Source organism: Mustela nigripes, chromosome 13 (genome assembly GCF_022355385.1).
Source record: "Mustela nigripes isolate SB6536 chromosome 13, MUSNIG.SB6536, whole genome shotgun sequence".
In the NCBI taxonomy this organism is placed as follows: domain Eukaryota; kingdom Metazoa; phylum Chordata; class Mammalia; order Carnivora; family Mustelidae; genus Mustela; species Mustela nigripes.
Genome location: NC_081569.1, coordinates 84,138,284 through 84,152,054, shown reverse-complemented (window position 1 = coordinate 84,152,054; position 13,771 = coordinate 84,138,284). Strand labels below are relative to the sequence as shown.

At 37.6% G+C, this 13,771-nt stretch overlaps 1 protein-coding gene across 6 annotated transcripts in view; it reads left to right on the top strand.

Annotated features, from left to right (window-relative positions):
• The first annotated feature begins 174 nt into the window (after positions 1–174).
• The window catches only part of RALGAPA1 (Ral GTPase activating protein catalytic subunit alpha 1), a 246,928-nt gene continuing 233,331 nt past the window's right edge, over positions 175–13,771 (top strand). For all 6 annotated transcript variants that reach the window (XM_059373090.1, XM_059373085.1, XM_059373089.1 and 3 more), the window contains exon 1: positions 175–769. In XM_059373090.1, coding sequence (XP_059229073.1) covers positions 664–769 — 106 coding nt within the window. In that variant the 5' untranslated portion in view covers positions 175–663. The remainder of the gene's footprint in view (positions 770–13,771) is intronic.

Sequence of the window (13,771 nt, the reverse complement as noted above, 5' to 3'; positions counted from 1 at the left end):
TACAATGGCGCGGAATGATTCCTTTCCCTGACTTTCTTGGGCTCCTGCTTTGGCGGCTTACACAGGACACCAAAGGTGGGTAATGCCACAGATGATCTCACGCTGGCATGACGTCAAGAAACCTTGACGTCAGAAGGCGGTTGCCACGGGGACCATTCGCCACCGACGGCAGAGTCGTGAAACCTCATCACCGCACTCGTCTCCGTTTCGGCCTATGCAGGGTGTAAGCTGCTAAAGAAGCTTTAACCTTAAGGGGGCCTCAGGGAGAGGAGTCGTGCTGCCGCCGCGGAGAGCCCCACCTCCGGCTCCGGGTCCCGGGCCCCGGCCTGTGGCTGCGAGCGGCGGCTTCGGGAGGCAGCCGGGGCGGCGGCGACCGACCTGCCGGGTCTCCCCCGCTCCGTGCAGGATTGGGAGAGGGGATCCGCCATATTGGAGCCGGAACCGAAGGTGCCTTGCAGCCGCGGCGCGAGGCGGGTGGAGGCGGCGGCCCTGGCCTGGATGTGAGCGGCGTCGGCTACGCTGGGGCCCGCAAGCCTGGGGAGTGAATGAGCTGCTCACGCTAGTAGCCTCCCCGCCCACTCTCTCCACTTTCCGCCGCCGGGGCCGGACCGGGAGGGGACCGGAGTCGGCCGTGGCGGCGGCAGCGGCACCGGCAGCGGCAGGATGTTCTCCAAGAAGCCGCACGGGGACGTGAAGAAGTCTACCCAGAAGGTGCTGGACACCAAGAAGGACGCGCTGACCCGTCTCAAGCACTTGCGCATCGTCATCGGTGAGGAGCGAGGGGGTGGTGGCGCCCAAAGGCCTGCCTCGGGGAGCCTCTGGGGACTCTCCCGCCCGCCCTGGCGCTGTGCGGGAATAGAGGGCGAGGCGTCGCCTCCGCAGAGACGCGGGAGGGCGGATAATTTGGGGAAGGGAAAACTTGGCAGTTGGCAAGTACTAATCACCACCAACACAGGGTTACCTAATTTTGAGTTAATAGTCCGAGCTCATTTGTACAAACTAGCATTATTCTAAAAACTTAGATCTTTGTTGGACTTCAGGAGGCTTGGTGTTGTCGATAATGGTGTTTATAGAATATGTGTGTCAGGTGACTACCGCGGTCCCAATCCAAGTGGAAACATCCCCCCACCCCCCGAACTCAAACAATATAAACCTTAATCTTTCAAGTTCCTTGGCTCCTGAGGGCGAGGAAGCAGTTCCACACCTCTTTGGGAAGTGGCGGGTTTCCAAAATTCTTAGGGCAAGAGCCCCGCCCTTTTGTTAAAGTACCGTGTTCATCATTACTGTCACTTGGAGGGAAGATTATTATTAATTACAGAGAACGAAGTAGTTTGTAACTTCCTTTGCTTCTCGAAAATTGTATACAGTTCTGGTCTTACTTAGTTAAAATTTTCTTACCCCTGTTGCCCTCTGCTTCTCTTTGGCTGGACGACCAAACAGTGCTCGGGTTGTGGTTATAGGGTTAAACGAATCTTTGGAATACTTGCTCATTTCATAGGCTGATAAGGGCTGTAATGATATTTATGGAACACCCGGTCCAGTACTTGGATCTTTTATAGATGGAATCTGAGGTGAAAAGGAAAGTTGCTTTGCTTGTGTTGATACAGAGAGTTATTGGCAGGACTAAGTTTAGAACCCAGACGCCTGAATCCTAGTTCAGAGTTTATTATCTTCAGATCTCCTTCTAATGAGTGTTTTTCTGAAAAGTGTCATTTAATTAGTATAAGTTTTTTAATTAGTATAATTAATATAAGTAAGTCCTGTGTTTGAGCTGTGTGTTTTTCTGTTGTTTATTCATACCATCAGGATACCACCAGTAATATCCAACATTTGTTTGGTTTACAAAATGATTTCACATAAATTATAATTAATTCTCACAGTAACTGTAGAAGTAGATATGATTATACTCCATATTTTATAAATGAGAAAGCTGAGGTTTGGGAATGTTAAGTAGTCATCCAGCTACTAGGAGGCCAGAACTGGAGCCCAGATTTCATATCTCCAGTTTGTGTTTTACTCTTTTCTACATTTAAAACAGCAAATCTTTATCACAAGTAAGTTGTATATATTCCTGTCAAATAAGAAAGCAATTAAATCCAGTTTAGCAATATAAAAAGAGATCTAGTTTTCACGAAAATATAAATCTTCTAAATATAGTTGAGTTTGTGATCTTTTCATTTTCATTCTTGAGAGTTAAGTTGTTGATTGAAAAGGTTTGACTGAGAGAGTGCAACAGAAAGTCAATGTGTGAATGCAGATGTTCACAGACAGTGGAGGAATAAAATTGGAGAATTAATGGAATTTGGCACCTACTTGGGACAGACTGTAGGCTGAGTAAAAGTCAGAGCTATAAAGTTGAGTTCTGGTAGAGTATTGACATTTCCTAAATTAACTGCTGTATTCTCTAGTTACAGAGTGGTTAGGGGATAGTTCGTACATACTTCTTGGGCTTGAAAGTTTTTTCCGTCTGGGTGAAATGGTCTAAATTAAAAGGCTTCAGGTACATGTTAGGTATTTTTAAAACAAAGCGATAATGAGAAAAAACACACTTTTTTTTTAAAATTAATTTATGGGCTTTTTAAAAATGGAGCATATGCTCTATATAAACACTTAAAATATCCTTAAGAACCTTCAAATAGAGAATATTGTGCTTTCAGACTCTATGCCCTTTCAGTGGATGAGGTCCATACAGAGAGATTACAGCACTTCAGTACTCTTTATTTATTTTTAATATTTTATTTTATTTTAATTCCAGTGTAGTTAACATACAGTGTTATTACTAGTTTCAGGTGTACAATAGAGTGATTCACCAATTCCATATTATTACTCAGTTCTCATCAAGGTAAGTGTACTCTTAATCCTGTTCACCTATTTCATCCCTCTCCTCCACCCACCTCCCAGTAAACATGTTTGTTCTCTATAGTTAAAGATTGTTTTTTTGGTGGGGGGCGGGATGCTGGGTGGCTCTGTTAGTTAGGCATCTGACTCTTGATTTCAGCTCAGGTCATGATCTCAGGGTTGTAGGATCGAGCCCCATGTTGGACCCCACTGAGCCTGGAGCCTGCTTGAGATTGCCCTTCTGCCCCACCCCACCCCACCAGTTCATGGGTATGCTTTCTTTCTCGCTCTCTTTCTCTCTCTCTCTCACACACACACAGACACAAAAGAGTGGGTTTTTTTTTTGTTTGTTTGTCTCTTACACAAAAGAGTGGTTTTTTTTTTTTTTTGTCTCTTTATACTTCAGTAGTTTTAGACCCATAGTTCTTAACCAGGACAGTTTTTTCCCTCTGGCAATATTGGCAATGTCTGGAGATACTTTTGGTTGTCACAAATAGGGAGAGAGGCTACTGGCATCTGGTGGGTTGCAGAAATTCTGCTAAATATCTTACACTGCACAGGATAATATATCAGAACAGTATTCTAGTTCTAAATGTAGTGCTGAGATTTAGAAAATTTGTCAAAATAATGGAGTGAAAGATGGATCTCCAAATGTTGTACTTGTTAGGGAAAGAACCCAATGTCCTTCGACTGATAAATGAATAAAGAAGAATTAGTATGTATGTACACACACACACACACATTCACACGAATATTACTCAGCCATAAAAAAGAATGCAGGCTTGCCATTTGCAACAACTTGGATGGAGCTAGAGTGTATTATGCTAAGCAAATTAAGTCAGAGAAAGACAAATACCATATGATTTCACTCTTCTGTGGAATTAAAAAACAAAACAGATAAAAAAAAAAAAAAAGAGGGAGGCAAACCATAAAAGAGACTCATAACATTGGAGAACAAACTGAGGGTGGATGGAGGGGCAGTGGCTGAGAGGATGAGCTAAACGGATGATAGGTATTAAGGAGGGCAAATGTTGTGATGAGCACTGGGTGTTTTTGTTTTTTCTTTTTTAAAGATTTTATTTATTTATTTGACAGACAGAGGTTACAAGTAGGCAAGAGAGGGAGGCAGGGAGAGAGAGAGAGGAGAAAGCAGGCTCTCCGCAGAGCAGAGAGCCCGACGTGACCTGAGCCCATGACCTGAGCCGAAAAGCAGAGGTTTTAACCCACTGAGCCACCCAGGCACCCCGCACTGGGTGTTATAAGTAAGTGATAAATCACTAAATTCTACTCCTGAAACTAATATTACAGTGTATGTTAACTAGTAACATAGTAAGTAGAATTTAAATAACAACTTGAAACAGAAACACAACAAAACAAAAACAAATGCTGTACTTGATTCTACTAAATTAATTGAATAAAATACTCTGTATCTTTAAATGGTTACAATTATTTTCTTAGAAATATGGTTAATGTAAGTAAATTCCTAAGAAAATGAGTGTGAGAAAGCAGAGTGACAAACACTGTAAGATGTCTTAGAGGTCCACCAATCAGGTAACTTATTTTGCAGATGTAAGAGCCATTTCAAATCCTTTCTGGAAGTAGGCGCAAGTTTTACATAAAAATATTGTGAGGAAGCTAGTTTGCAAAGTGGGCATTGCCAGTTACACAGGATTTTTATTTTTGATTGGTTCCATCTGAACTATATTTTTAACCCTTAAAATGAATTGCCATTCATTCATGGTATTTAGAGAGAATTCAGTGCATCCAAATATATGAGAATATAATTTAAACATCCAGTCTAAACCTTTTTTCTGCCATGTATTCCTAAGGAACACTTGAGACATAACAGCTGAATTTTAGAAACTTGACTCTGAAGGACTTAGATTTAAATCTGTGTTGTTTGTTAATACTGCTATATAGTTTATTTATAAGAACTGGGAATTAGAGTTTTTAAAAAATAGAAATAAAGGCTTGTCTAGTTTCAGAAGATTTGTGTTATCCTCTCTTCCCTTCCAGTCCCCTTTTTTTCAATTAAAAGCCTTAACATAATACATTAAGTTAGCACATGTCAGGTAGCTAACAATGCCTGCATGTAGTGGATATTGACTAAATGTTAAATATCTTCTGTGGCAAGTGTTCAGTCTTAATGATTTAAAAGTAAAAAGATGAGTGTTTATTCAGTTAATAAATACACTGATTATTGTTGGATCATTTTTTCTTTCTTTCTTTTTTTTTTTTAAAGATTTTATTTATTTGTCAGAGAGAGAGAGGGAGCGAGAGCGAGCACAGGCAGACAGAATGGCAGGCAGAGGCAGAGGGAGAAGCAGGCTCCCTGCTGAGCAAGGAGCCCGATGTGGGACTCCATCCCAGGACGTTGGGATCATGACCTGAGCCGAAGGCAGCTGCTTAACCAACTGAGCCACCCAGGCGTCCCTGGATCATTTTTTCTAATAGCTTTATCGATACAGAATTGGTATACAATAAATTACACATACTTAAATCACACAGTTGAATAATTTTGACATACATCTATGCCTTCTGTAGCCATCATGACAATTAAGATTAGGGACATACCCAGACATTCCAGGTAGCAATTATGTCTGTAGCCTCCCAGAGTTTCCTTTTGCTCCTTTGTAGTCCCTTTTTCCCAATGCTACATGCACCCCATCCCCTTCTACCTTCCCCTGAGAGAAACTTTTTATGTATATATGTGTGTGTGTGTGTGTGTGTGTGTGTGTGTATGGTATTACACAGTATTCACTCTTTTTAGTTTGGTTTCTTTTATTCAGCCTTATTTAAAATTCATCTGTATTGTTGTGTGGTGTGTCAAGAGTATATTGCTTTGTTGCTGAGTAATATCCCGTTGTTTAGTTATGCCACAATTTGATGGATATATGAATTTACACTTTGGGGCCATTACACATAAAGCTGCTGTGAGGTGTACTTATTTATAAACACGTGCTTTTTTCTCTCTTGGATAAATAGCTAGGAGTGGAATGGCTGGATCACATAGCAGTTGTGTGTTTAAATTTATAAGAGACTGTCATACTGTTTTTTTTTAAATTTTACATTCTTACTAGCAGAGTTTGAGAATTCCATTTCCTGCACACATGTCAACACCACTTGTTATGGCCAGCCTTCTTAATTTCAGCCACTGTAATGAATATGTAGTGGTTATAATTGTTTCTCTGATATCTAATAAGGTTGAGCGTCTTTTCATTTGCCTTTTTTCCATTATATAACTACTTTGAAGTGTCTATTCAGATTTTTTTCATTCAGTTTTGAAAATTCTATTTTTTGAATACAAGTACTTTATCAGATACATGATTTGCAGAGATCTTTTTTCCCAGTCTTTAGACTGTCTTCTTCTAAATTTCTTATTTTCTTTGAAGGAGTAGGAATACTTAATTTTGAATAAGCCCATATATCAGTTTTGTCTCTTAAGGTTTATGCTTCTGATTTTAGATCTAAATCTTGGCCTAAGCTAAAGTCACAAAGAGTTTCTGCTATTCTTTCTTCAAGAAATTTTGTAATTTTAGGAGCTATCGGGTTAACTTCGTAAATATGATTTAAGGTATGGATTGACTTTTTTTTTTTTGCAAATGGATATCCAGTTGCTCCAGCACCATTTGTTGAAAAATACAGCCCTTTCTCCACTGAATTGCCTTTGCACTTTTTCCAAAACTCGTTCGTCTATATATGTGAGAGCCTATTTCTGGAATTTCTATTTTGTTCCAGTGATCTGTTTGTGTTAGAGCCAAGACCCCTCCCTCTCCCTCTTCTCTCTTATTCTCTGTTTTTCCTCTTCTCTTACCCCCCCTCTCTCTATGTGTATACACAGACATACACACAGTTTTTTTTTTTATTGTAACAATAAGTCTAGAATTTATGAATAAATTAGGTAGTGTTGTTCCTACAACTTTGTTCTTCCTTTTCAAAGGTTTTTTTGGGGGTGAGGTTGGTGGGAATTGTATCAGGTCCTTTGCATTTCCATATGAGTTTTAAGATTAACTTGTCAGTTTTTTTTTTAAAGATTTTATTTATTTGACAGAAATCACAAGTAGGCAAAGAGGCAGGCAAAAAGAAAGGGGGAAGAAGGCTCCCTGCTGAGCAGAGAGCCCATGCTGGGCTTGATCCCAGGACCCTGAGATCATGACCTGAGCTAAAGGCAGAGGCTCAACCCACTGAGCCAACCAAGCACCCCAGCTTGTCAGTTTCTTAAAAAACAAATTCCTCCTGGGATATTGATTGGGATTATGGTGAATCTGTTGGTCAGTTTGGGGGAGAATAGACAACAATATTGAATTCTCTAACTCATGAACAAGGTATGTTTCTCCATTTACATAGGGCTGCTTTAATTTCTCTGGCAGTGTTTTGTAGTTTTTAATGTACAGGTATTACACATTTTCTGTCACTTATCCCTAAATATTTTCTACTTTTGATGCCACTGTTAATGGTATTTTTATATCCATTTCCTTGCTAGTGTATGGAAATCCATTTTTCTAAATAAGTGTTGCGCTTTTTTTTTCTTTTTTCTTTTTTAATAATCTCTACACCTACAAGTGTAGGGCTTGAACTCAGGACTTCCAGATCAGTAATTGCATGCTCTCCTACTGAGCTGGCCTGGTGTCCCTGATTTTTGTGTATTGAGCTTGTATTCTGAATCTTGCTAAATTCACTTAGTCTTGCTAAACTCACTTAATCTTGCTAAACTCACATGGTCATATTAAATTTTTGTTGATTCCATTGGGTTTTTTACATAGATAGTGTTGTCTGAATAAAAACCATTTACTTCTTCTTTTCCAATGGGGATCCTTTTGTTTATTTTTTTCTTGGCTTATTGAACTCGCTAGAACCCCTAGCACAGTGTAGAACAGAAGTAGTGAGAGTGGGCATCCTTATATTTTTCCTGATCTTAAGTGTAAAGCAATCAGTTTTTTAATCATACAACATGATGCCTTTTATCATGTTGAAAAAGTTTCATTTTTTTGCTGGAGTTTGGATCAGGAATGGATGTTGGATTTGTTACATGCTTTTTCTACTTATCTTGAGATAAACAGATTTTTTTTGTTCATGTATGAATATGATGAATTATAGTCATTGATTTCATATGTTAGTCAACTCTGTAGTCCTGGTATTAAACCTCACTTGGTCATGATGTATTTTCATTTATATCTATTGTTGGGTTTGATTGTTTATAATTTTTATATTTATGTTCACGAGGGATATTGGCCTGTACTTCTCTTTTCTTGTAATGTCTTTGGTTTTGATATCAGGTAATGCTAGCCTTATAGTATTAATTGAGAATTATTCATGTAGAATTATTTTTTACTTAAATGTTTGGTGTAATTCACCAGTGAAGCTATCTGCAACTGCAGTTTTTTTTGAAGCAGTGTTTTTTAACTACTTTATTGGAAAGACAGCTATTCAGGTTATCTGTTTCTTCTTGAGGGAGCATTGGTAGTTTGTTTTTTTCAAGGAAGTTTTATTTGGTATAAGTTGTCAAATTTATAGGAATAGAGTGGTTCGTAAAACTCCCTTATTATCCTTTTGATGTTTGTAGAATCTGTGGTGTTGTCACCTCTCTTAAACTTGATATTGATAATTTGTCTTTTCCTGATCAGACTAACTAGAGACTTATACTTTCATTAATCTGTAAGAATCAGCTTGGGGCACCTGGGTGGCTCATTTATTAAGCATATGCCTTCAGCTCAGGTCATGATCCCAGGGTCCTGAGATGAGAACTGCCTCCAGTTCCCTGCTCAGCGGGAAACCTGCTTCTTCCTCTCGCACCCCTGCTTGTGTTCCCTCTCTCTCTGTGTCTCTCTCTGTCAAATAAATAAATACAATCTCTTAAAAATAAATAAAAGAACCAGCTTTACTGATTTTCTGTTTTTTCCATTCATATTTCATTAATCTCTGCTTTGATAGCTTGATTATTTTTCTTTTCTTTTTTTTTTTTTTAGCTTAGTTTTAGTTTAATATGCTTTTTTTCTAGTTTTTTTAAAATGTAAATTGAGATTACTGATTTGAAACCCTTTTTCTTTTCACTATAGGCATTTGGTGATGTAGATCTTTCCTAAGTAGCATCCCACAAATTATGGTATTTTTGTATTTACATTTTACTTTGCCTTTCTGGTTTCTTTGATCTATTGGTTAGTTACTCTTGTGTTCTTTAGCTTCAAATATTTGCGGATTACTCTGTTATCTTTCTATTATTGATTTCTAACTTAGTTGCATTACAGTCAGGCAACATGTTTCATGATTTGATTTCTTTAAAATTGATAGTTCCACATATATTGTAACTTGATCCATGTTCCATTTGCACTTGAAAACAATATATATTCTGTTCTTGGGTTGAAAGCTCTAAAAATGTCAATTAGGACAATTTGTTTGATAGTGTTATTAAAGACTTATGTATCCTTGCTGAATTGCTGTCTACTTGCTATTATCAATATTGAGAGAGTGCTGAAGTTTCTGATTGTAATTGTGGGTTTGTCTGTTTCTTTTTGCGGTTCTATCAGATTTTGCTTCATGTATTTTAAAGTTCTTTTATTAGGTGCAAAAACATTTAGGATTATTCTTTCTCCTTGATAAATTTTTTTTTTAAGATTTTATTTATTTGAGAGGGAGAAAGAGAGCGCAGGTGCACGCACACACATGCAGGGAGAGGGAGAAGCAGACTCCCCACTGAGCAGGGAGCCCAAAGCAAGGCTTAGTCCCAGTACCCAGAGATCATGACCTGAACCAAAGGTACATGCTTAATGGACTGAGTCACCAGGCACCTCTAAATTGATTCTTTCATCATCAGAAATGATCTTTCTCCCTGGTGATATTCTTTGCTTTGGGAGTAGGCCTTTTAATTAAAATGTTTGGATCATGTTCTTTGTTTTGTTTTGTTATTATGCTCCTTGTTATATACCCAGAACTTACTCGTCTTGTAAGTTTATACCTTTCGACCACCTTCACCCATTTTCCCCACTTCTTGCTTCTGGCAACCCCCATTCTGTTAGGTTTTTATGAACTTTTTAAAAAAATTTCATGTATAAAGGAAATCGTAGAGTATTTATCTTCTCTGCCATTTCACTTAATATATGTAGCAAGTGAAAAAAGGGATTTTCTTTTTCTTTTTTTGTGTGGCTGAGTAATATTCCATTGTCTATATAAAGGTAGGATGTATGTGCATGTGCATGTATACATACATGCACATACATTACATTTTCTTTATCAATTCATTCATTGGAATAACATCAGTCATTTCCATGTCTCTGCTATTATAAATAATGCTTAGTGAATGAGGGTATGCAGATATCTCTTTGAGGTAGTGATTTCATTTCCTTCACATATATACCCAAAAGTGGAATTGCTAGATCATATGGTAGTTCTGTTTTTAATTTTTTGAATTGTCTGAACTGTTTTCCACAATGGCTGTACCAATTTACATTCACACCAACAATGTACAAGGGTTCCCTTTTCTTCACATCCTTGCCAATATTAATTCTTTTTGATAATAGACATTCTAACAGGTGTGAGATGGTATCTCACTGTGTTTTTTATTTGCATTTCCCTGATTAGTGATGGTGAGCACCATTTTGTGTACCTGTTGGCTGTCTCTATGTCTTTGGAAAAATGTGTTCAGATCTTCTGTCCATTTTAAAATTGGATTGTTGGGGCACCTGGGTGGCTCAGTGGGTTGAAGCCTCTGCCTTCAGCTCAGGTCATGATCTCGGGGTCCTGGGATCGAGTCCTGCATCGGGCTCTCTGCTCAGCGGGGAGCCTGCTTCCCTCTCTCTCTCTCTGCCTGCCTCTCCATCTACTTGTGATTTCTCTCTGTCAAATAAATAAATAAAATCTTTAAAAAAAAAAATTGGATTGTTTGTTGTTTTGTAATTGAGTTGTATGAGTTCTTTATGTATTTTGGATATTAACCTCTTATCAGATTCATGATTTGCAGATATTTTCTCCATTCTGAGGGTTGCTTTTTCATTTCATTGATGCTTTGCTGTGCAGAAACCCTTGATGTAATTTGGTTATTTTTGCTTTTAGTATTGTTTCTCCACCTTTTAGCTAAGATCAAATGTATTGTTGCTTTTATTGCCTTTATTTTTGTTGTGAAATCCAAACAGTCATCAAGACCAGTGTCAAGGAGCTTACCAATTATGTGCTTTTCTAGGAGTTTTGTGGTTTCAGGTCTTAGTTTAAGTGTTTAGTTTACCTTTTTTTTTTTTTTTTAAAGATTTTATTTATTTATTTATTTGTCAGAGAGAAAGAGAGAGCACACAAGTAGGCAGAGTTGGAGAGAGAAGCAGGCACCCTGCTGAGCAGAGAGCCTAAAAGCAGAGGCCACCCAGGTGCCTCTTGTATATACTCTTTATCTTCTTTAGTGAGTCTTACTGATTTGAAAAATTAATTTGACCTAATTGAAATACTTCGTGTATTTATAAAGAAGCGATTTACTGATCAGATATTTACATAAATGTTACTGATTAATTCGCTTACTAAAATAAGCTGTTTCAGATACTGTAAACCACCTCTGCATTAACATTTCATTTTTTCTTAAGATTTTATTTATTTATTTGACAGAGATCACAAGTAGGCAGAGAGGCAGGCAGAGAGAGAGAGGGGAGGAAGCAGGCTCCCTGCTGAGCAGAGAGCCCGATGCAGGATTCAATCCCAGGACCCTGGTATCATGACCTGAGCCGAAGGCAGAGGCTTAACCCACTGAGCCACCCAGGCGCCCAACATTTCATTTTTGTTAAGGATTATATTGCATCTAAGTGACTTATAGGACTGCATAAAATGTGCAGTATGTGCAGTAGAATTATTAGTGGTAAAACAGGAAACTGAATAGCCACTACTTAAGGAAAGGAAACATTATCAGGTTCTAGGGATGAGCTGATTAAAGCTCTAAGGCATTGAATTTGGTTCTTAGATTTCCTGGCAGTTAAAGTGAAAAGAGCTATGTTGGGTTCAGTGTTCAGTGTCTTAAAAAAAGAAAACATAGTTTTGCTAAAAAAAAATTTTTTATTTTTGGTTCCAAATTCAGTCATGGCGTGTGTGTGTGTGTGTGTGTGTGTGTGTTCATATATTAGCTAACATCTTTTCTTCTAGAAGGACCCATGTGATACAAATGGACCTTTGGGAAAATACGAAATAGGGATAAGTATGTTTGTTAAATCTGTTTCTGATTTCAAATATCTATACAATCTAAGTGATTTTTTTCCCTTTTTCTTTTTCTTTTTTTTTTTTTGCATTTCTGTCAATGGCATCATCATCGTTCAAGTTACTAAAACATGAAACTTTCGTCTTTGACAATGTGGTAGAAAAAGATAAATGGATGTAAGGGTTTCCCACAGATATCTCAAAGTCTAATAAGCATGCCAACAGAAATGTATCTTTGTCTGCCACATTATCTTTAACTTCTTGTTATCCCTCTCTGGTACTTTACATTTTAGCAATATTAAATCAGAAGTCACTTTCTGTGATGCCTGTACTTTTGCTAATGGTGTTCACTATACCATGCAGTCCTCACATCACTTTTAGACCTGAAAGCTTAATCTGTACATAGCTTTGGTGAAGCTTTCCCTATCAGAGGGCATAGGAGCTTTTCCTAGACTTTCTTATTTACTTCTAGTAATTTGATTATTTTATTACAGTGTGTTTATTTGCTTGATTATATCATAACTACCTTCCTGAGGGCAGAGGTATGTCTTTTTTGTGTTTCCTAGACTTAGCATATTGCTTGGCATGTAAGTGCTTAGTAAGTGTCATGTAGGTCAAGAATGAATATGTTAGGTATGAGGAGAAAAAAATTGCCTTTTTTTGAGCAATTTCCTTTTATTTGACAATGGTAGGAAAAACATTTAAAGTCAGTTGAGACCAGACCTTATCAGAAAGAGACCTTGGGTTGTCTTTAGCACCTGTGCAGAAAATTGGTTCAAAACCTAAAGTCTGTACTAAGTACGAAAGAAAAACAAAAAACAGGACATTAACTGAAAGATGTTTATGACATTATGGCAGAAGTTATCAGATAATCTCCCCTCATCGTTGAAAGAATCTTCATGACTCTTATATACATCTAATTTTTAGAAAATTTATGGCTGATAGCCCAACAACGTGTTAGCTTTAAGGTGTGTTTCCCTACTGTCGCTTAACAGAATACACTGTAGATAGGGAAGGTGAGTAAAATAGAACACAGAACATCAAGTTTGTGCCCCTAACTTGTCATAGCAGCCACAGGAGACTAATACAGATTTCTTAGTGTCTTGGCCTTTTGTTCTTCCATATGAATTTGGGAATCAGCTTGTAAATCCCTAGATAATATTTGTTAGGATCTTTTTTTGGATGGACTTGAATCTGTAGGTTTAATTTAGAGGAGGTTGACATTGATAGGGTCTCCATTCTTCATATTCCAGGGACCCTCCATTTATTTATTTAGGCTCTTTTTATTTAAGAAAGACTTGCCTATCTTTTTTATAGTCAAGGACAATTACATTTAAAAACGATATTAATTTTGTAAAAGGAGGACTTCTGTTTGCTATAGAAGGAGCTCATGTGACCACTTCATTAAATGGTGGTTTAGGTAAAGATGAAGAAGAAAGAATGTTCATCTGCATAAAAATGATATATAAATGTTTTATAACAAAATAAATTCCAAATAGTTTTAAATCTTCAAGATAAAATGAGAAAGAAATAAGGAAATATATTTTATATATTGGAATAGGGAAGATCACTCTCAAAACTTACACCAGGGTTAAAAATCATCACAGAAATTCTTGATAAGTTTGTCTATATGAAACATTTTATATTTATAATAGTAAAACCCATCATTAGCAGAGTTAAAAACACTGAATTATGAAGCATATGGAACGAGTTTGAGAGAATTAATTACTTAACTTATGCCTATTAAATATGAAATTTGGAAAAGGTGGTG